Source organism: Pseudorca crassidens, chromosome 15 (assembly GCF_039906515.1).
Source record: "Pseudorca crassidens isolate mPseCra1 chromosome 15, mPseCra1.hap1, whole genome shotgun sequence".
In the NCBI taxonomy this organism is placed as follows: domain Eukaryota; kingdom Metazoa; phylum Chordata; class Mammalia; order Artiodactyla; family Delphinidae; genus Pseudorca; species Pseudorca crassidens.
The window spans coordinates 78,461,884-78,484,543 of NC_090310.1; the positions used below are offsets into that span (position 1 = coordinate 78,461,884).

The 22,660-nt window shown below is 54.3% G+C and overlaps 1 protein-coding gene across 4 annotated transcripts in view; it reads left to right on the plus strand.

Annotated features, from left to right (window-relative positions):
* Positions 1 to 22,660, plus strand: part of BCAS4 (breast carcinoma amplified sequence 4) — a 60,322-nt gene that overhangs the window by 22,536 nt on the left and 15,126 nt on the right. For 2 of the 4 annotated variants that reach the window (XM_067708453.1, XM_067708452.1), the window contains exons 3-4: positions 2,722 to 2,823; positions 9,284 to 9,418. In XM_067708453.1, coding sequence (XP_067564554.1) covers positions 2,722 to 2,823; positions 9,284 to 9,418 — 237 coding nt within the window. The remainder of the gene's footprint in view (positions 1 to 2,721; positions 2,824 to 9,283; positions 9,419 to 22,660) is intronic. The other 2 variants (XM_067708455.1, XM_067708454.1) reach the window with 2 other exon arrangements.

Here is a 22,660-nt window from a genome sequence, read left to right on the forward strand (position 1 = left end):
TGAGGGGTATTTGGTATTTTGTAGAAGGCCCCTCAGTTTGGGTTTGTCTGATGTTTTCTTGTGCTTAGACGGCGTTATGAGTTTCTGGAGAGAATCCCCAGAGCTGAGGCGCCTTCTCCTCATATCACATCAGGGGCACGTGACACCCACACGGCATCACTGGGCTGGTGGCCTGGCTCCACAGTAGCATCACCACATCCCCCTTTCTGCGACCCGTTCAGTGCCTTGTTCCTGTCACATTCGTGTGTATTTATCTTATAGTTGGGGATATCGTCCAATGTTACATTATTTTGTTGCTCAAATTGTCCCAGTTTGGGCCATGTGGCTCTTTCAGGTTGGCTTTTGTGTTCCTTTGACCTGCCCCATCCTTCTTTTCTTTTCTTTTCTTTTTTTTTTTTAACACTTTCTTACTTTCTGGCACTATGAGATGCTCCAGGCTTTTATATGTTCCCTGCCCCAACCCTAGAATCAGCCATTTCTCCTCAGAGCCCCACTTGAGTTTTAAAGTTGGAAATTAAGTCAAATTTAAACACGAAAACACTTTGTGGGCCAAATGAGCCACATATGTGGGCCACATGTAGACATGGACGATCTTGTATAATCCCTAAAGCATCCTTTCGAGAGAAGCACTAGTCTGATCCCCACTTTACAGATGAGGAAACCGAGGCACAGAGAGGTCAGGGCAGAGACTGAGGCCAGACAGCCTGGTGCCAGATGCCACCCTCTTGGGGCTGCTTTTTGGCCCCAGGGGGTCAGGGCATAGGAAAGGAGTGTGCCTCAGGACAGTGGGCTTGGAGCCAGGTGCCCAGGGAGATGGCAGTGCCCTGACCAGAGGAGGGGGACCAGGAAGGAAGGGTTTGGTTTTAGACATGCAGGTGATGGAATGGCTACCCAGGGCAAGGAGGGAAGTGTCATCCTGAACAGTGATGGGAGCGGAATGGCAGGAGAACCAGAGGTCTCATATACTTAGGCAGAAAGAGGAGGGAAAATGGGTATAGTTTTCAAAAACATTTTTAAAATTAAAATTTTTTGCTGAGTTGTCACCTTGTATTAGTTAGCTATTGCCACATAACAAATTCCCCCCCACCCCGCCATACTTAGTGACTTAAGCAATGATCTTGATTATGTGCTAGTGTCTGTGGGTCAGGACTCTGGTACAGCCTAGCTGGGTCCTGTAGGTCAGGGTCTCTCACAGGCTGCCATCGAGATGTTGGCCAGGACTGTTGTCACCTCAGGGCTTGACTGCGGCAGGATTGCCTCCAGGCAAAGTCAGTGTTTCTGGGCAGGATCCAGCTCCTCACGATCATTGAACTGAGGCCCTCAGTTCCTCACTGGCCCTTGGCCAGAGGCGGGCTGCTCCATCACGGCAACTTGCTTCTTCACAGCTGGCAGGAGAGGACAAGTGAGAAGGAAGAGGGGGTGGGGGGAAGCATGCATGAACCAGGCGGTGGGAGAGACCGCCAGCAAGATGGAGTGACAGTCTTCTAGTCTCAGGAGGGCCATGTCTCACGTTGGCTGACTCCTCTTCATTAGGAGCCAGTCTCTAGATCCAGGCAATGGTCTCGGGGAGGGGATCACACAAAAACATGAACACCAGGAGGTGGGGCTTGTTGAGGACCGTGTCAGAAGCTTCCCGCACACGCCATGCCAAACAGCCTGCTAAACGTTCTATCCTCACTACATTCCAAGGAAGCAAGGACTGTCTTGATTGCTTCCCTGTCCAGACAAGCAAAGGAGGGCTCAGAGAGGTGCAGTGACTTGCCCGAGGTCACACAGCTCATGGTGGGTAGAGCTGAATTCAAACTCCAGTCTGAGTCCTAGTAGCTCACTGGTGTTTCTCTGACTGTCCCCGGACCGCCACTCCAGCACAGCCTTGGAGCTTGGCAGAAAACAGATTGCCCGCCACCCCCACGCAAGCTAGACCAGACTTGGAGGAGCCTTCAAGTCAGCATTAACAGGCTTCCCTCCAGGGGATCCACATGCTCCCTAGAATCTGAGAGTGGTATGTATTCTGCCTCTCTGTGTGGTCAGGACATGGTAACATGGAAATGGAATCTCTCTGTCTCTCATACACACACACACACTTAAGGGTTAGGCTTGGCACTTTTGCTCTGCAGGAAAACGGAGGCTTAAGTGTCCGATCTCAGTGATCAAGGGAAAGATGTGGCTTCCCAAAGTTCTCAGTCGCTTTTGGGGTCCTTCCAAGCAGAAGAATCTTGGAATTAAATGAGATGCATGATGCGCAGGAAATGCTTAGCACAGTGGCTGCGTGTAGGAAGCAGCGTGATGACGAGACTCGTCATTAATGTTAATGATTATTGTTAACTCTTCTCATTGACATTATTAGTTCCAGTGTAACAAAAACTTGATTTACCTCGACTTCAGTTTAGAGAAGAGATTTTGATTCTTTCCATTTGGTCCAGTTCACTGGTTTACAGTATAAAGGTATTTAGTTTGGAGCTGGTGGTGTTGGGTGTTTGGTCAGGGGGAACAATTAATTTTCAGTTCAGTAAAGAATACCTGGTTGGGTCTGGGTGCCGAGAGGCAGTGAGGTTGGTCCCCACCCGGGACTATGGTTCATTCCTGGGCCTGTCCCTGGGCAGGATGGCATTCGGTGTCTCGGCCATCCGCGAGGTCTCTGAAGAGCCTGGCCGCCCCCAGGGCAGCAGGAGGACGCGGGGCTGGGCCAGAGAGCCTGATGAGCTGTCTTGTTCCCTGCAGATCAGGAGCGATACCTCACAGATCTTGGAGGAAAACATCCCCCTCCTTAAGGCCAAGGTGATGGAAATACGTGGCGTCTACGCCAAAGTGGACCAGCTGGAGGTGAGTCCAGGGCAATGAGCTTCCTTTGTGAGCTCCACGGGCTTGTTCTGGCTCTTTCATTGTCTCTTCCAAGATGCTGATCTGGCCTTGATCGTGTCAGGCCTTAGACCCAGTGGAGTGGGGTGGTAGCCAAAACGGGGCCTACACAGTGTCTCTAAAATATGACAAATATGAACTTATATAAAGTACCCATTTAAAAATCAGGGTACTTTATACAAAAATCTGAATCTTCAGCTGCTTTTGGAAATTCAGAAGCTTTCATAACCCTAGACCCACCTCTCTTTAAATACTTTATTCTGTTTATTTTTTAAGGTATAAATACATAAAGCGCACACATAGTGAGTGTACAATTCAGTGAATTTTTACACATATAAACTCCCAGGTGAAGATGACCCAAACTGAGAAATAGAACATCTCCAACCCCTAGGCTATGTTCTGGTAGAGCTGGTGGCAGCCGCCCCTCAGACGAGACATGTGTTCTGCATTTCACCACAATCCACACCATGCCCTATTGCCTCACTGCTGACTTATTTCACCCGCCCTTTACCTGTGTGGGCACCAGGCTGAGGTGCATGGTATCTCATTTCCTCTTGGCTGCACTGCAACGTCAGTATCCTCACCGTCCCGTCTCCTAGAGGAGGAACACGAGCTCTGAGAGGGTAAGCCACTTCTCTGGGGTCACACAGCTAATTCTGTGAAGCTGGGACTGCAGCTCACATCCTCTGGAGCCCAAGCTCTTACTCAAACTGGGGCCCTTGGCTTGGGCGCCTGGCTTCTTGCACAGTGAAGGACCGGGAGGCTGGAGGAGCCTGCAATTTAATAGCTGTCACCTAGACCAAGGGGATGTGTGTCCCTCTGAGCTGTGGAGGAAAGGAGCCCGGCAGTGGGCCCTAGAGTTAACAGAGAATTAACATTCTTGTCAGCAGAGAATGAGGCAGGAATATAATTAAAACTTTGCCCTTGGAATAGCTGATTCATTTGAATTTTATTCCACATGTTTGAAAGAGGAAAGAAAATGTGAAGATTTGTAGCCCAGGTTCTTGCCTTGCTTGGGCTGGCCCAACTCTCAAGCCCAATTTTTCCCTTAGTATTCAGTCTGCTAGCATTTATTGAGGACCTACTATGCGCCGCTGCAGGGCTCTCACAGTGAGAAAGACAGAGTCCAAGGGTGTGTTCCAGCCAGGAGAAACACAGCAACAAAGCATGACCATAGCATTTCCCAGGGCTGCTGTAACAAGTTATCACAAACATAGTGGCTTAAAACAACATGAATTTAGCATCTTACAGCTCTTGAGGTCAGAAGTCCAAAATGTGTCAGCAGGAGTCAGCAGCGCTGGTTCCTTCTGGAGGCTCTGGGGGAGAGTTCACGTCCTGGCCTTTTCCAGTGTCTGGAGGCCGCCTGCGTCGCTCAGCTCATGGTGCCGTCCTCCACCTTCAGAGCCCACAGCGTAGCATCTTCCAGGCTCTGTCCTCCTCTGACTCTCCTGCCTCCATCTTATAAGGATGCCTGTGATTACCCGGATAATCCAGGACAGTCTCCCCAGCTCAGGATCCTTATTCACACCTGCCAAGTCCCTTTGGCCACAGGTTCTGGGAATGAGGATGGGATATTTTTGGGGCCCGTGATTCTGCTGACCACATTCACCAAGGGTGACCTAGAGGGAGTCGAGTGCTCTGGAGGGAAGTAGCGAGCAAGAAGCGGAACCTTCTGGCCCCCGGAGGGTGAGTGGAAGGAGCTGTGCTGGGCACATGAGGGCACAGCTCGGGCAGAGGCTCAGAGGCGGGGGGCATCTGAACTCTGGGGCAGGAAGGAGACGGGGACACTGGAAGGATCCGGGGAGGGCCAGGCTACAGGGATGAGGGAGGTCATGACCTGAGCGGGGCTGGAGACATTGGGCAGCAGGAGGCCCGTTGTCTAGGCCTTCCACTCCAAGGTCAGCATGGTGGCCTTTTTCCTGAGGAGTAGGAAGCCACTGAAGACACAGGATGGCTCATTGGTTAGCAATCATTCCCCACTCCTGGCCCCTGGCAACCACTCATCTACTCTGAGTCTATGCATTTGTCTCTGGACATTTCATATCATATGTGGCCTGTGGTGTCTGGCTTAGTTTACTTTGCATAATGCTTTCAAGGTTCGTGCAGGTTGGAACGTGTCAGAACTTCATTCGTTTTTATGAATGAATAGTATTCCATTGCAGGGATGGCTGTACCGCATTTTGTTTATCCATCCATCAGTTGATGGGTCCTTGGGTTGTTTCAGCTTTGGGGCTGTTATGAATAAGGCTGCTATGAACGTTCATGTTCAGGTTTTTGCGCGGCTATACATTTTCATTTCTCTTGGGTAAATACCTAGCACTGGAATTGCTGGGTCATGTGGTTAAGTCTTTTTAGGAACTGCCAAGACCGGTTTCCAAAGTGTTGACACCATTTTACTCTCCCACCAGCAGTTATTGTAAGCTTTAGATGGAGATTGCAAACTCAGATGCCAGCAGGATCCAGGACTGTACTGGGCAGTCAGGTATTAGAAGACCAACCCCAAGCCACAGCCCCTTACTTTCTGGGAAGAGCTGGAGCTGAGAAGCAACTCTCCCCTTCAGTGGGGTGTGAATCTCTCGGCTGCCACAGTCCCCACTCTGCCCTAGAGTCTCCCCAACATTGAGGCTAAGTGGCATTTGCCTCTTGTCAACCCCCCAGAACTGCTGCTTTCCTTAGACTAGAGATATTTCTCTGTAACTGCGTCTCCATTAAAAGGAAGAGGGCTTCCCTGGTGGCGCAGTGGTTGAGAGTCCGCCTGCCGATGCAGGGGACATGGGTTCGTGCCCCGGTCTGGGAAGATCCCACATGCTGCGGAGCGGCTGTGCCCGTGAGCCATGGCCGCCGAGCCTGCGCGTCCAGAGCCTGTGCTCCGCAACGGGAGAGGCCACAACAGTGAGAGGCCCGCGTCCGCAAAAAAAAAAAAAAAAAAAAAAAAAGGAAGAAAAAGTTAGTCCAAGAGGGTCATGGATTTCAAGGCAAATGGGAGAATATGTATTTCCCACTAAGCTGCATGTGACATGAGAACAATAAAACTTAGGACCCGATCAGACCCCAATCTGAGGCGGATGGATTCCAGAGCCAGACCACCTGGGCCTCAGATCTGCCCCTTGGGTAACTCACTCACCCTCTCAGCATCAGTTTCCTCCTCTGCAAATTGTGACCATGTCATCGTGAAGGTGTTAGTTCAGCGCCTGGCATCTTGTAGATGCTCGCTGAGGACAGGCTATCACTATGGTGGTGGCCGTTGCCCACAGGCTGAGAGCCAGAATCTGGGATGCCTGCTTAGCACTCGGCCCAGCCGACTGGGGGCTCCAGGGCCTAACATGTCAGGGGGTTCCAGGGAGCCCAAGACCACTCAGCTCTCAAATCAGTGTGACCCATGGCAGGGGAGGCTTGGGAACCATGGGGGTGACCTTTCAGGCCAGAAAAAACTAACATTTACTGAGCACCTGCTATGAGCCAGGGACTCTTAAGTGCTTTAGTTGAAACAACTTGCTTCACCTTCACAGCAACCCCATGAGGAAGGTCCCATTATTCGTCCTATTTTGTAGAGAAAGTGGCTGAGGCACAGAAAAGCAAGGTTATTTACCCAAGGTCACACAGCTGGGAAGTGGTGGAGCTGGGATTACAAAAGTCAGTGCTGGCGTTGGCACCCTGTCTGGACTGGGCCCTGCTCTGAAGCTGGGGGCCTTTGCCGCAAGGGTTCAGATACAGCATTCAGGACTCACAAATAAAATTTAAAACAATGTGACTTTCCCTTCTCTCTCATCCCTCCCCCCCTTTCCTTCTTTCCTTCCCTCCTTCCCTCCCTCCTTCCCTCCTTCCCTCCCTCCTTCCCTTCTTCCCTCCCTCCCTTCTGATAATAAAAGTGGTTCATTTTCATTGTAGAGAAAATTATATAGAAGTCACCTATAGTCCCAAGGGTGGTCCCGATGAGCGCTCACCCTCCTCTGTCCCCTCTCCTCCCCTCTCTGTGTGGATGCGTGTCTGTCTTTCCAGTTTCCCGGGATCAGCTTTCCTGGCCAGGTTTCGGCCTCTCCCTGGCTGCGGCTTGGCCGGGCTGCCCTCTCTGGCAGGCACTTTGGAGGCGGTTCCGACCTCGTGAGCGCACATTCCTCAGCATCCCTCATACTCCCCGCCACATCGGTATTAACGGTATTAACGCAGGGAGCGTAAAATTGGAATCGGCTGGAGGAGGGACTGTAGAACTTTCTTTTGTGTCTTACAACCAGATGTGCAGGCCCAGCAAGGCCAGGGGAAGCTGCCCAGCCTGTGGCTCTGTCTCCCCGCCCCCCAACACACACACGCACACGCACACGCACACACACACACACGTGCACACACACACACACACGCGCGCACACACACACACACACACACACACACTTGATGTGGCTTATTCAGAGCCTTTCAGCTCTGCCCCTGCCAGAGCCACAGGGCGGCGGCAGCACAGCAGTGCCACCATCTTGTGTTCATCCAATGTCTTTTTGCTAAAGATGCAGCCATGCGTGCATGCGTGCGTGTATTCATTCCTGTGTGTGCATTGATTCATCCATGCACGTGTGCATTCGTGCATGCATGCATTCATCCATGCATACATTCATTCGTGCGTGCATGCATTCATTCATGCTTGCATGTATTCATTCCTGTGTGTGCATTGATTCATACATGCACGCATGCACTCATTCACGCGTGCATGCATTCATCCATGCATACATTCATTCGTGTGTGCGCACTCGTTCATTCATTCATGCTTGCGTGCATTCGTGCCTCCACCATCCAGCTGAGCCCCTTCCAGCTGACCAGGCCCTGGCTGTGGCCTTGTGAACAACACTGACTCAGCATCTGCTCTTCCAGAACTCACATCTAGAGGGAGATGGACCGTGAACAAGCAGACAGGAAGTTCAGAGGGAGAGGAGAGCTAGGAAGACGGGGAAACGGGGTGGCTCCGCAGTGACGTGGGGCATGTTAGATTAGATGGTTGGGGAAGGCCTCTCTGTCGGGGGACAGTGGATCCAGGGCCTGAGAGACAAGCAGGGTTCACCCCATCGAGAACAAAGAAGTGCTGCCGGTCTGGAGAGAGCTGGTGCAAAGGCCCTGTGGAGGGTGAGGCTTGGCGTTTTCAAGGAACAAAAGGGCAGCCTGTGTGGCTGGTGTGTGGGACACGGGGAGAGGCAGGGCTGGGTGGTGGTGGGCCTTGCTGGATGGGCTGACCGGGGCTTTCCATCCAGTGAAGGGAGGCTCCCTCGTGGGGCCCAGCACTGAGAGGGTCTCCTGCCTCTTCCTGGTGCAAGAAAATCTCTTGCATTTTACTATTGGAACAGGGAGGTTCCGACAGTAAAAGCCTCCGCAGAGGGGGGCTTGTCTGAAATGGCACCGGAGCCGCCACCTTTGGCGGCCTTCCCGGCTGTACGTGCAGTGCTTGTACAAACACATGCACGTGTACACACCACACAGACACATGCACACAACATATGGGCACACACGCAAACATACACACAACACACACAAACACATGCACACAACACACAAACGTAGGTACCCACGGAAACACACAGGCACACCAGAAGTCACAAATGAGTCTCACCGGGCCTGCACGGTACTTTCTTAAATTGTGAAATTATTGCTAACGTTTTTAAAAACTGGACACTTTTCATAAAATCTGAATGTCCTTTTTTTTCTTTTTAAATGATGTTATCTGATATTAATTGAGCTCTTAATATACCCTAAGCACTTAATTATTATTCCCATTTTACAGATAAGAAAATTGAGGATAATAGAAATGAAGTAAGTTGCCAAAAGGCACACAACTAGTAAGTGATAGAACCTGGATTCTAGTCCAGAGAATCTGACCCCAGCATTCTCTTTTTTTCTTTTGAAATTGGAGGTTCTGCACTAGAGACCCAGAGCTGAGTGCCCCTTGGGGGCCGGGACCCGGCGTTCCGGTTCACCCTGTCCGCACTCATCCTACTTCACCCGCTTGTCACCTGCCTGCCCCTTGGCACCTTCTGAGTTTGAGACCCCCCCAATATCCATCAAATATTAAAGTGAGCGATTTCTAAAAACTCCATTTTTCATAAAGAAGGCTGTGCAGCCTGAGTCCCCTCTCTGCCACTTCCTGGCTGTGTGACTTTAGGCAGGTGGTCCAACCTCTCTGAGCATCAGTTTACCTCCTCTGTAAAATAGAGGCTAAACAGATGGTCACTAGGGGGAGAAGGTGAGAGGACACCAGTGGAGGCTCGGCCAGGCCAGGCCTCCAAGGGGGAGTGTCACTGTTACTGTCAGGGTTTCTGAAGGTGCCCCCAGCTGGGCAGGTGCTGCCTGAACCCTCCCGGAGTCCATGGGGCCAGGTGAGAGGGAGGCAGCCAGGAGCACACCCCAGTCTGCGCAGATGTGGCATCACTGCTTTCCCCTCTCCCACCAGGCCTTTGTCAAGATGGTCGGGCACCACGTCTCCTTCCTGGAAGCCCACGTGCTTCAGGCCGAGCGGGACCACGGGGCCCTCTCACAGGCCCTGCGGAAGTGGCTGGGCTCCTCGGGGCTCCCCGCCTTCGGGAACGTGAGTATCCCCTACCTCCCTGCCCCCTCCCAGACCCTGGAGCAGGGAGAGGGGCTCAGGAAACAGGAGTTCAAAGGGCACGGCTGGCTTCTGCAGACAGGAAACAGCATCTGGCCAGCCGGTGGGGAGCTGGCTAGGTGGCTGGAGTGTTGCAGTGCCTCCCTCGTGCGCCCCTGCGTGCCCTGAGCTGCGTGCTTCGGTGCCGTGACTGCCCGCCGCCTCACCCACCAGTTAGTAAGTGCTGCTGTTTGCCAAGCAGTGTGGTCCATCTGGGGTTACCATGGCGAAAAGAAGCAGCCCCTGCCCTCCTGTCCCTTCCTTCCACACCTAAGGACGTGCTCAGAGTGAGTTCCAGAATTTAGGCGGGGTCCTCCTTCCCAAGGCACAAGTTGGCCTCTAGCAGACCAGAAAACAGGGGACAGTGAGAGGGGCAGCCGGCCCGCAGCTTGCAAAGGCCTCGCTCTCCCACATCGCTGCTTTCCTGGGATCCTCCCTATAAGAAAGGAAGGGTCATTGTGTCCCTTTTACTGATGGAGAAACTGAGGCCAGACTGATCCTGCCTTGCAGAGACCTTCAGTGTTTAAGCACCTCTGTCTTTCCGGCTTACTGATTCCCTCGTCTAGGGAACATTGGGCAGTGTCTGGAGATGTTGCAATTGTCACAACTGGAGGCAAGTGGGTAGAAACCAGGGATGCTTTTAAACACCCTAGAGTGTACAGGACAGCCCCCCACACCAGAGAATTATCTAGCCCTGAACATCAGGAGTGCTGAGTTTGAGAAACCCCACTCTAAGCTGGATTTGATAATTTTATGTCAGGTCTGCTTTAAGCACTTTGTGTGCTGTTGTATATGGCATCTGGTTCTCATGCCAGTCTTTGGAGGAAGGCACTTTTGTCATTTCCCCATTTTACAGATGCGGAGACCGAGGCTCAGGGTGGTGAAGGGACTTGTCCGAAGCCACGCTGCCTCAAGTAGCAAGGCCAGGTTGGAGCACTGCTTGACCTATCTCCAGGGTCTTGCCCTTTCCAGGAAAGGGGTCTTGCTCAGCCAGCTGCTCTGTCCTGCCCCCCAGTGGGGTCTCTCACTGTTCCTTGGGCCCTGCCTGGGGGTCCCCCTCTGCTCCTCTGTTCTCTCTGTCCCTCCTGCATGCCCCCCTTCCCTGTCTCCTCTTAGTGTTCTCACAAAGGCTCATATATCGAGCATTTACAGTGTTCCAGGCACTGCTGAGGTATTTCATGTGCATTAATTCACTTACTTTTCCCGATCATCGTGTACGCTGGGAATGAATGTTATCCCCGTTTGACTGATGAGGAAACGGAGTAGTTGCAGTGTTGCCACTCTGGCCCCGTGTGAACTCATTCTGTTTGGCTTGGGATGCCTGCCTGGGTGTCACTCTCCAGTCCCTGTCAGGACCCCACTGCTCTGTCTTGTCTTACACCTGCCTGAGGCATGTGCTGCTTACCTGCCTGCCTCCAGGTGAGGGACTTGCCCAAGGCCAGTAGCAGCTAGACAATGGCCTCACAGATCTCATGATCTCGGAACTCCTATTGATCCTTTAGAGCCAACTTAATACCACCTCCTCTGAGAAGCCCTCTGGGATTGCCCCCTCTCCAGCCAAATGTGGTCTCTCCTGCCTTTCAGTGAAGTCAGGAGTTGTCTTCTTGGTCCCTTGAGTTATGGTGACTGTTCCGGGGTGACCAGGAGCCCCCCAGTCACACAGTGCTCTGCCCACTGATGGCTTAGAAGCACCATGGGGGAGGAAGGACAGAGGACCTTGGCTGCCCGTGGTCTGCAGCAGGAATCCTAACAGTGGGGCCTGCTGGGTCCTTGGTCTCTGTACTTTACAGTCTTTTTCTATAGCCTGCACAATTGTCCCTTTGTGGTTGGCACTAGTGTCCTCATTTAGTGGCAGAGGCCAAGGCTTGGAGGGGGAGAGTCGCGAATCCAAGGTCAGCGCCGGGGTTGGAACTCAGGCCCGTGGGGCTGTGAAGTGGGGTCCACCGCCCACTCCTGTTACAGGATCCCATCGGGGTGTGGCTGGGCATGCGGGGATTTGCATCCTCTCATCTCTACCGGACTCGGGGCCCCCCAGCCCTACCTGCAGTGACTTGTTCCGGGAAATGCGTCCCAGCCAGGGGTGGTGAGTCATTCAGCAACCCCGGCGTGTTGATCTTGGCCCTGGGAGGGCTTTGTGTGGAGCAGGCAATGTAGGCAACACGCGTGTGCAGACCCGAGGGTTTCCAGGGCTGCACCTGCACCCGGGGGTGCAAGCTGAAGCGGCCCTTCGAGAATAATGGTTGTCACGGCTTGTACTGGGCTCTGACCCGGCAGGCACCTCACATCCCACCCTGTGACATAGGTCTAGTCACTGTCCCTATTTTACAGATGAGGAAACTGAGGCACTAAAGGGTCGAAGTGCTTGCCCACCCAGAACGTGGTGGAGCTGGGATTTGAACCTGTGAGACCTAGGCCTGGAGCTGGAGGCTTTTTATCTGCACCACTTGGCCCTGCTGTGTCTTTCTGGGCCTGGTTCCGACCACTGGAGCTGCAGTCCGGGGGGTGGGGTCCTTGAAGAGCACCTGGACGGGTCTCCGTCTCTTCCACCTGGAAGAACCCACCAAGCCAGGATTTCACACTGTCTCCAGTCGGTTCCCCTCTGTGCCCACCCAAGGTGGACGCTTCACTGACCACTGCCCATACCTGGGCGTCCACACCAGGCCCCCCCAGCAGTGGGAAGCCCCTCCGCACAAGCCCAGATTCTGCCTTCTTGTCTCCACCCGCCCTCCTCCGTCTCCGGGAGCTGGCGTGGGGCAGAGGCTCTTGCGCAGAAGGGTCCTGTCCCCACTCCTGTGGAAGCCCATCCCCCCAAAGGAAATAGGCCACTCACTGCTGCCCCCAGGCCCTCCCAGAATCAGGGGGATCAGTGGGGACTCCCTCACAGGGCCCAGGCAGGAGGCCCTCAGCCCTCACCCCTGGCGCCGGGCAGGGACCTTTGGGGGTGTGTTTTCCACCCTCCCTGCTGCTCCATCAGCTGGAACAGGAGTTCCTGGGGAGGGAGAGAGATGGGGAGAAAATTGGTCTGTGTGTTTTCTAACTCTGCCAGCCCCTTCTGCCCTGCTGGCCTCATTTCTCCCTCCCTCCTCTTCCTCACTTTGCAGCTGTAGTGGGGAGGCCCAGGGAGGGTGTGCAGCGCCGGGGCTAGGGTCTCCCAACACACCAGGAGTGGGGCTGGGAAGCAGTCCGCCAGCCCCCCACCCCTCCCCAGCACCAGAGGCCCAGAGCCGCCCCTGCCCACGTGACTTGGTGCTGGCCGAGGCCTGGGCCGGCCGGGAATGCCAGCCTGAGTGTACCTCCTCGTCACGAGATCCCCCGCAAAGGCCAGGCCTTTGGCCTTTGACTTGAGCTGCCGAAGAAGCGCGCAGTCAGTGCCCAGACTGGGGTGAGAGCTGGCCTGGCACCCTGGGCCCTCTGCACCCGGACGTAAAAATGTCCATGCTTCCATGCTTCAGTTTTAATGCTAACATACGTATTTTCATGGTACAAAGGTCCATATTTCCATGCTGTACTGCAAAGAAGTTTTCAACTATACTTTTACATTGATTTTTAAAATGTTCCAAGATTTTAACTCAGAACTGTACCTCTCTTTCGCTGTGGCATTTTTTTAGCTGTGTGACTGTGGGTAAGTCTCTTAGCCTCTGCAGGCCTCAGACAGCTTAACTGTCAGTTGGCTGACACGGGCTTGACCAAGAAAGGCTCTGCTTGCTAGAAAACTGGTTTCAATTTGCTGTGAGATGAAGAGGGCCTCCTCCACTAAAGCTGTGGGGAGTAAAAGACTCCAGAACTCTCAGACGGAGGGTTCTGAGCATTGGTGGGTCTGAAAAGCCAGCTTTGCCTTTAAATAACGGTTCAAGACAGACTGCCTAATCCCTCAGCGGTGAGCAGGTATCGGTAGTGGTGACAGAGCCAGCCCTGCAGCGCCAGGTGCTGTTCTCAACCCTCAATACCCCACGGGGGAGGTGCTATTTTTATCCCTATTTTACAGATGAGGGAACTGAGGCACAGAGAGGTTTAGTAACTTGCCCAAGGCCACACAGCTGGGCATCAGGATATGAACCCACATTCCTAACTCTGTTGCCTTGGGAGAGAGCTGTGATCTCTTACTTCAGGAAGCATGTATCCAGTGGAAGAATAGAGGCAATGACCAAATCCTAAGAAAATTCAGTAGCTAGTCATTTCTAAAGAGGGCCCTGGCTTGCTCTGAGGGAACCAGGCATGGCCTCCGAGGAAGGGCCGTGTAGGCTGAGACCTGGATGGTGAGTGAGAACAGCCTGAAGTCAGAAGAAAGGGTGCACCCAGCAGTGGGGATGCAGGCACCGAGGCTCTGGGGTGGGACTGAGCTTGAGGAGCAGCGGGGAGTCCAGCATGGGGATTGAGCCGGGGGGGGGGTGGAGTGTGGGAGACGAGGTTGGGGCCAGATTGGTTGGGCGGGGTCTCAGGCCACACAGGGGGACTGGACTATTCTAAGGGCAATGGAAAGCCATGGAAGGGTTCGTAGCAGGGGAGGGACTTGGTAAATTTGCTTTGCTTGGGGAATTTCCAGGGCACATTCTCTACCCTGAGCTAAGGCTGGCATTTAGGGTCAGCGATGTCTTGTTTAGACTTGACCATGAGAGCTGAGCAGGGTGCGTAGGTGCCCTTCAAGCCTCAGAGTTCAACGGTTAGGAGTGCGTTTCCTCGGCCTGGAAACATCTCATGCTGTGCCTTGAGATCACTGGAATCCTCGCCTTGCCGGGTCTCGGGGCCTTTGTCCAACTGGAAGAGAGAAAAGGCGCTCCAGTCAGGGCGCCCAGGTCTCCTGGCCATGTGTCTGGGTCCCAGAGACCCTGCCTGAGGAGGCAGCCCTGTCTCTGCACATAGAGGGCCCCTCTCATCTGGAGACGGTTTCAGACATATGTGGAAGCGAAAGTGAGATGGAGGTGGAGCCGTACGGGCCGCAGGCCTTGGAGGGGTGTGGAGACCATGTCAGGTGGCCCCATGTCCCCTCGGTCCGGGCCTGGTCATGGCCAAGTGGCTGCCACAGGTGTTCTGACCACGCCAGGCCCTCCGCTCGGGGCCCGCACCCAGGGGCACAGAAGAGCCGCGCTAAGTTGTTGTAGACCGCTGTTTGTTTTCCGCCGAGCCAAAACATCGTGTTGACGAGGTGTCATTTTTTCTTTTAATTAATTAATTAATTTATTTATTTTTTGGCTGCATGGGGTCTTCGTTGCTGCACATGGGCTTTCTCTAGTTGCGGCGAGCAGGGGCTACTCTTCGTTGCAGTGCGTGGGCTTCTCATCACGGTGGTTTCTCGTGTTGTGGAGCACGGGCTCTAGGCACACGGGCTTCAGTAGTTGCGGCACATGGGCTTCAGTAGTTGTGGCTCGCGGGCTCTAGAACGCAGGCTCAGGAGCTGTGGCGCACGGGCTTAGTTGCTCCGCGGCATGTGGGATCTTCTGGGACCAGGGCTCGAACCCGTGTCCCCTGCATTGGCAGGCGGATTCTTAACCACTGTGCCACCAGGGAAGTCCCTCGAGGTGTCATTTTGATTAATTTTCCAATGGATAACAGTCAGGTGCTTTCCAAGGAAGGCTCTCTGGCTAATAGCAAAACCACTTGGGGCCAAGTCCTGACACCGCACAGAGCCAGGCTGCCGGGGTGGACTGTGGCCTTGGGCCTGCCCGGCTCACCCTGCACATACCCAGGGGGCGATCTGGTAACATAAATGAGTGTGTCTGCCAGGTGTGAGACAGTAAGGAGCGGTGGGGACTGTGGCGAGTTGCAGAGCCCCTGCCTTACTTATAGGGGTGGAGATTTCCAGAAGCAGCCTTGCAGAAATGGGATCAAGAATGGCTAGATTTTTCTATTTTGGGGAGAAAGCTAGGCATGTGGAGTTTTATATGAATCTTCTAATGTCTAAAAGTCAGCAACTAATTTTTCTAAATGTTAAACATCTTGGGGAAGAAAAGTCTGTTGCGCCTGTGGGTCACACCCAGCACACTCCCCAGCTCTGGACTTCAGGCTGATGGCCTGTATCCCACAGGCCCCACGCCTTCAGAGGCATTTGGGACCAGGGAAGAGTGGAAAGCCCATGGCGTCTTCCTTCACTTTGCACCAGCCCCAGCAGGAGCCCTCAGCTTTTGGGAGCAGCATGACGAACACATCTACTATTGCTCCAACTATGGTGGTTGTATTGAGAGCATTCATGAAGGATTTTCGGTGCCTCGTCTCGACTACCCGTAACAACCTCAGAGGTAAATGATATCATTTGAGAAAGGGACCTGAGGCTCGGAGAGGGCCGTTCACTTGCCCAGGGTCACACAGCATAGGCAGCAGAGCCAGAATCTGATCCAGCTTAGACCTCGTTCAGTGTCTCTCCCCTTCTCTGTGATCTTCCCGAGTGCAGGACCCACAACCTAGAAGGTGGAGGTTGCAGCTGGAGGTCCTTGGACCCAGTCTGCCCCACCCACATACATTCTTTGGCCAGCTTGGCATATGTTTAATATGCATGTGTTTAATTTGAATTAGTTACCAGCATTTAGAAAAGCGAAGTTCACAGAAGAATGTACACCTCTGGCTTTCGCTTGAAAAAGCAGAGGTCTCGGCCCCTGAGCAGTGTCCCTGCTGAGCCGCCATCTGGCCTAAGACACCCATTGTCATTACCTGCCTGTGGGCATTTGAGTCTCCTAGCCGGGCTGAGCATGCAGTAGGTGTTCAATAAATACTAGTCAATGGATGCTCTGAAGGCTTCCATGGCCCTTGGAAGCCCCCGTCCCCCAGATTTCTCCGGAGGTGGTCTCCAGGCCGTGGAGAGCTGGGATGAGTGTCCATGCCTGCCTCTCTCCACAGCGGCTTGGGGCCGCGTCCTGGGCTTTCCTGGAGGTAGCAGAGGCTGTGGGCGGAGCTGTCCTGCCCAGGCTTGGCCTGTAGGAGTCGTCAGTGCCAGGCTCGGCGCCTCCTCCCCTCCCCGCTCCGTACCCGGACCCCCCCTCCCCTCCCCTCCCCGCCCCACCCAGGGAAGGGGGAGGCTCTGTCTGGCTGGGGCCGCCTCCCCCTCCCCCTCCCTCTCCCTCTGCCCAATCCCCCTGGAGGGGTGACTCCCGGAAGGAGGCACAGCCTGGCCGGGGCTTTATCTCAGTGGTGGAGGCCTAGCAAGGCAGCAACACAAAGAAGGCAGAGGAGATTCCATGGCGCCTTCTCCCGGCCCTGCAGCGGCCTCTCCTTCTGCTTCTGCCCCCATCATCCCTTGCGGTAAAAATGCAACATGAGCAGATGGCAAATATTAACGCAACAATGGAGGCCGAGTGGTGCTGGGTCCCCAGCCCCCCTGCCAATCCCCCACCAGCCTGGCTCTCAGGGAGTCACTCAGCGCTCACACGTTAACAGATTTGTTTGACTCCAGATATCTGGTGGCACACGTTCAGGGGAGGGACAGAGGGCCCCTGGCAGGCTGGTTTGGGGGTCAGATTTTTTTTTAAGTGTTGCATTTTTGTTAAGATTTTGAGTGGGGAGGAAGTTCCTTACAACAAGGAGGAGTTTTTATTTTGGGGGGCACTGTTGAGGCCTACGTGGGAGCACCCCAACTTCTCTGTGGTTGGAGGGACACAGTGCACCATCTCCGAGCACCGCCACTGTCGGACGTCCCCCGTGAGCATCCTCAAGCCCAGTCCTGCCATCCCTGGATCTGGTGGACACTGCCTATGGCCTTTGCATACGCTGGTCCCCTGCTCCCTGCCTGGCAATGTTTATTCATTGTTCAAGGCTAAATTGAATGTTACCACCACTGGGAAGCCACCGGGATTCCCCCAGGCAACGTTCCTCTGGACTCCCCAACACCCTGTTCATTCCACTGTTGGCACAGCACCTCGGGGAGTCATCTGTGTTTTCACCTGTTGTTCCCCAAGACTAAGAGTTTCTCAAGGGTAAGGACTGTATTATCTTTGACTTACTAATAGTAGTTACGACAGTAACTGGCCAGCAGCCAGTTTTCTGGGCTCTTCTTTGGGTTGACACAAGCTAGCACTTTACCTGCCCTAGCTTGGTTCATCTTCATGCCCACCTGTTACATAGGTACTGTCAACATTCCCACTTTACAGATGAAGAAACTGAGGCTCAGAGGAGTTAGAACATTTTATCTGAGCCAGGCATTGGCCCCATTTGATTTCAGAGCCCCGTATTCTTCATGCCCCAGGGGTCGACTTCGAACCCTGGAATCAGGTAGGGCCCTGAGTGAGGCCCAAGGGCTGTGTGGGGACGGTGGCCAATGGGAGAGGCAGGTGCCCTCCCCTCCAGCTGGGAACAAAGGCTCAGAGTGGCCTGACCGTGCTCTTTCTTAAGGAAGGGAGGTTGGGGATGCAGGTTTTTATGTGACATCAGTTGATTTTGAAAACTTGCCTGAGAGCCTCCAAGAAGTCTCCTCAGGGGGCCTGTTGCCTCACAGGCCTCCATCTATGTCTTGGCAAAGACCTACAGTAAACTGGTGTCTACTACAGAGTCTGGAGGGTCAATGCCCCTTTACCAAGGGAGGGAGAGAGGGGGCTGATATCACAGCAGCGGGGATGGGCCTGGAGAGCTACAGGCTGTGCTGAGCAGGCAGATGTGAGGGCTACAAGGGCCCAGGGCTGGCCACGAGCTCTCTTCTCGAAAGGGGCTGGTGCTCCCCAGAGGCAGTGCCGGCAGAGGCACTTGGTGGGGCCCTCTCCAAGTACTCTCCACGGGCATCCTTATTTTCTGAGGATTTGAACTTTCCTCAGTCTTACGTGAAGTGTTGACAAATGCAGCTCCCAATACCCACTTTCTAAGCAGAGCGTCACTCTCAAGACCACCCTTCCTAGAGCGATTCTGCCCTCCCAGGCCCCAATATCATGGCGCAGGCCTCTCCCCTTTCTCCCAGTGTGTAGACCAAACTCCTGCAGCACTTGGAGAGGGCGTAGTTGAGAGCATGGACTGGACTCAAACCAGGGCTTCGCACCCTCGGCGCTGTTGACATTTGGGACCAGACCATTCTCTGGGGTGGGGTCTGTCCTGTGCATTGTACGGTGTTTAGCAGCATCCCTGGTCTCCACCCACTAGATGCCGGTAGCACCATCCCCCTGGTTGCGACAATCAAAAAGGGCTTCCCTGGTGGCGCAGTGGTTGAGAGTCCGCCTGCCGGTGCAGGGGACGTGGGTTCGTGCCCCGGTCCGGGAGGATCCCACATGCCGCGGAGCGGCTGGGCCCGTGAGCCATGGCCGCTGAGCCTGCGCGTCCGGAGTCTCTGCTCCGCAACGGGAGAGGCCACAACAGTGGGAGGCCCGCGTACCAAAAAAAAAAAACAAAAGGTGTCCAGAAGTTGCCAAATATGCCCTGGAGGCCCGGCTGCCCTGGGTTAGGCGTCACCGGCCCAGATGAATGACCGTCGTCAAAACCAGGCAGCAGCACGTGGGGCTCATCATAGCCCCCTCTTGGCTTTTGCTTGTGTTCTATGACTATGGAAAATTTCCGGAATAAAACATTTAAAAATAAATGAAACCATGGGCTCTGGAGCCCAGTGGCCCTGGGTTTGTACCTTGGCGGTGTTGCTTGCTAGCTCCGTGGCCTGGAGCAGGGTCCCCGCTTCCCCTCTGTGAAATGGGGCTCACAGGGGTTCAGGTTGAGGGTTTGGACGTGCGTGATTCCCTTTCTATTCGGTGAACTTCTGTCAGGCACCTACCGTGCCGTGGGCCCTGTTCCAGGTGCCGAGGCTTGTGGATCACAGAAGGAGGAGCCAGGTGCACGGAGAATGTCTACACAGCAATCGCCGTGCTTGAGGGCCCTGGGCCGACCTCGGTGCGCGTGACTCAGTCTCTGCTGGCTGCAGTGAGGTGGGCTGCCATCACTGGCCTCATCTTATAAAAGACAACTGAGGCAGGAAGAGGCAGAGTCACTTGCCCACTATGGGCTGGGGGAGGGAAGGGGAGCAGCCGGGATGCCCCCAGCTAACTGGCTCAGCGCCTACATCTCCGAGCATTCCTCTGGGCACCAGAGGATGCAGAAGTGATAAGACTGGTCCCTGCCTGAGCTCTAGGTCACCCCAGAAAGTAAACACCCAGAGGCGGGCGTTGCAGCAGATAATTATGAGGTGGGCTGCATGCTTCTGACTCCTGTGCATGACAGAAAAGGGGATAAGAGTGGGACTTCCCCGGTGGTCCAATGGTTAAGACTCCGCACTTCCACTGCAGGGGACGCAGGTTCGATCCCTGGTTGGGGAACTAGGATCTTGCATGCCGCGCAGTGCACACACACACACAAAAAAGTAAAAAGGGAGAAGAGAGGCCAGGAAAGGGCTGTGGCAGGGGACAGCATGGCCCAGTGCGTGGCACCAGCTTGGCACTGGGTCGCACGGCATTCCTGAGCGAGGCAGGGCCGCGCAGAGGACAGGCAGCTCCCGTCAGCGATTGCAGGTTCCGGGTGACGTGATGAGTGGAGGGAGGTGAGTCCCTCCTTAGTGCAGAAACCTGTGTGATGCCTGCAGCTGGAGCTGCGGCATCTGGAGAAAGTGTGATGATCCCTTTAATGCCTAAGGGGCCTGGGAAGTTCTTGAACTTGGCTCCATTCATGGTCAGCTTTCTGCTGGGAAAATAAACCACGTCTCATTAAGCAGTAAATTCATCCAGGTGCGTGTTCCAGCTGATACCATCACACCTTGTCACGTTGCCAGACGGAATGTCAAGACCAAAGTTCCCATTACTTGGAGGGTCCTAATAATTAACCTGGGAAATTTAGAGAGGGGGGAATCCTGGCTTTTACATGGAGTAAGAAGCCAGAGCAGGGAGGTGGTTGCTTCAGGGCCGGACATCACTGAGCACCGCTTGGGAGGTGCCCGTGGTTACCTGGGTTGGGGATCTCAGCATTGTGGCTCTGTCACTGCCCCTTCCCCTCCCGTGTCTGGCAGCTCTTTGCTGGCCTGGACCTGGTTCCGGAGGCCATGGACAGTGCCCCCAGGAGTGTGTGTGTGTGTGGGGGGGTGGGCAGGAGGGGCTCAGATGGCAGCAGTCATTGCTGGGAGAGAACTCAGAGGCCACAGGCCAGGGGGCTGCTCGCAGGGCTGGTTGCCAGCATATTCGTGCCCGGTGTGGCCCCCCGTAATCTGTCACTGGCCAGCAGGCATTATTGAGCATCTGCGGCGAGCCTGGCCACCTGACTGAGGATGAGCCGTGCCTCTGAGGGGTTGAGAGATGTTCTGGATAATCTTTGAGGCTCCTTGGACTGGCTTCCACAATTGTGATTCACTTTAAATGTTCATGTTTCGAAGCTGAATGCATTTAATACTAAAAACGCAGTGTTACAAAACTGTACGCTTGGGCTGTTCACAAGCTAATGACATCGTTTAAAAGAATTCAGGGGGCCGTAATAATAATGAAATTACCCAGCGTTCACTGAGCACTTACTGTTTTCTAAGCACTTTGGGTTATTTGGGCAAAACACCCTATGAGGTAGAAACTATTATTAGCCCTGTTTCCAGATGAGAAAAATGAGGCACAGAGAGGTTAAGTGACCTGGCCAAGGTAACACAGCTAGACAGAGGGACCACTGCCGTTTACTGTGCTGGAGGAAGGGATCCTCCTCTCAGCACTGGCAGCCCCACGCAGGGCTTTGGAGGGGATGTTAAGAGTGCAAATCCAAGGTCCTCTGTGACCCCTGTCCGCACGCCCACCCTCATTGCCACAAGCAGCTTGAGCGCAGCACTTCAGCGGGAATGGCCAGGCGGTGGGAAGCCGCTGAGGCTTGGCCCCTCGGCCCCCGGAGGCCCCAGAAAGTGAGCTCGGCCTCCACCCCAACGCCTGTTTCTGGTTCTCTTGAGAGCCTGCGGGGCGGGAGTTGGGTGGACAGCGTGGCCCGGCCTGCAGGGTATTGCCCTGGCTTCTCTCCCTCCGTACCTTGGGCTTTTGCTCCTGGAGGCCTAGAGAGATCTTGTGCTTGGAGGACAGCCCCGCCCATCCCCCTCCGTACTGCGCACATACCGGCCTCTTCCTCCCCCTACGGTCCCCTTAAGTCCTTGGCTGCTCGAGGAGCTGCCACGTGTGCAATCCCAGCCCTTTACCCTTTCCTCCCCAGCCCTTGGGCCGGGCTTAACTCCTTTGGTGCCAAATCTGCACCCACCACCCCTCTTTTCATTCCTGCACTCATTCATTCATTCACTCAACAAGCACTTGTCATCTACCATCTATACGAGCCCGGTGCTGTTTCAGATCCTCGGAACCCAGGGAGGACAGAGAATGTTCCCGCTCTCCAGCAGCCGATAGTCTAGTGTAATATATAAAGTGTCCCGGGGAGAAAGAAAGGTGAAGGAGGGCAGGGAGAGGTGGGTCTGGGGGCAGGAGGTGGTCAGGGAAGGCTTCACTGAGAAGGTAACGTGGAGCACAGCGACGAGGTGGCTGGCGCCCTGGGGGAGGTGGGGAGGGGGCTGTACAGGTGTCTTGGGCTGGAAGGGGAGCGGTGAGGCCTGGTGGGCGGCGTGTTGGAGCTGGAGGTGCAGGTCGGGGTGGGGTGGGGAGTGGATGGAGCAGGGCGTGGGGCCCGTGCAAGGACTCGGCCCTGGAGGGTTTTGAAATGTGGAGGAAGATGCTGGCAGTGCAAGGGTGGAGGTTGGGTGGTTGCAGCTGCTGGGATGGTCCAGAGGGAGATAGATGCTGGTGGCCTGGGCTAGGGACCAGGGTGGAGGTAGGGAAACGCGTGTGTGTCTTTAATTGAAATTCTTTACTGAGGCAATTATAGATTCACAGGCAGCTATAAGAAATAATACAGAGACAGCTCCCTCGTACGCTTTGCCCGGTTTTCCCCAATGGTAACATTTTGCAAAACCGTGGTACAACGTCACAACCCTGATATCAACCTGGTTACGATGTGTTGCTCATGCTGGGATGTCCCCAGTTTTACCTGGACTCACTTGTGTGCGTTTTAAGTTCTGTACAGTTGTATCCATTCTGTACAGTTTTATTTTATTTAGGCTCCTGTCTCCTGACTCTGGACTGTCCCAACCCCACAGGGATTTCTCAGGTCCTCTCATGACTACCTTCACCCTTCTTCCCTCAGCCCTCGCCCAACCCCTGGCAGCCACGAATCTGTCCTCCATGTATAAAATTTCGCTGTTTCCAAAATGTTCTATAAATGGAATCATACAGCCTGTAACCTTTGGGGATTGGCTTTTCTCACTCAGTGTAATTCCCCGGAGATTCATCCAAGTTG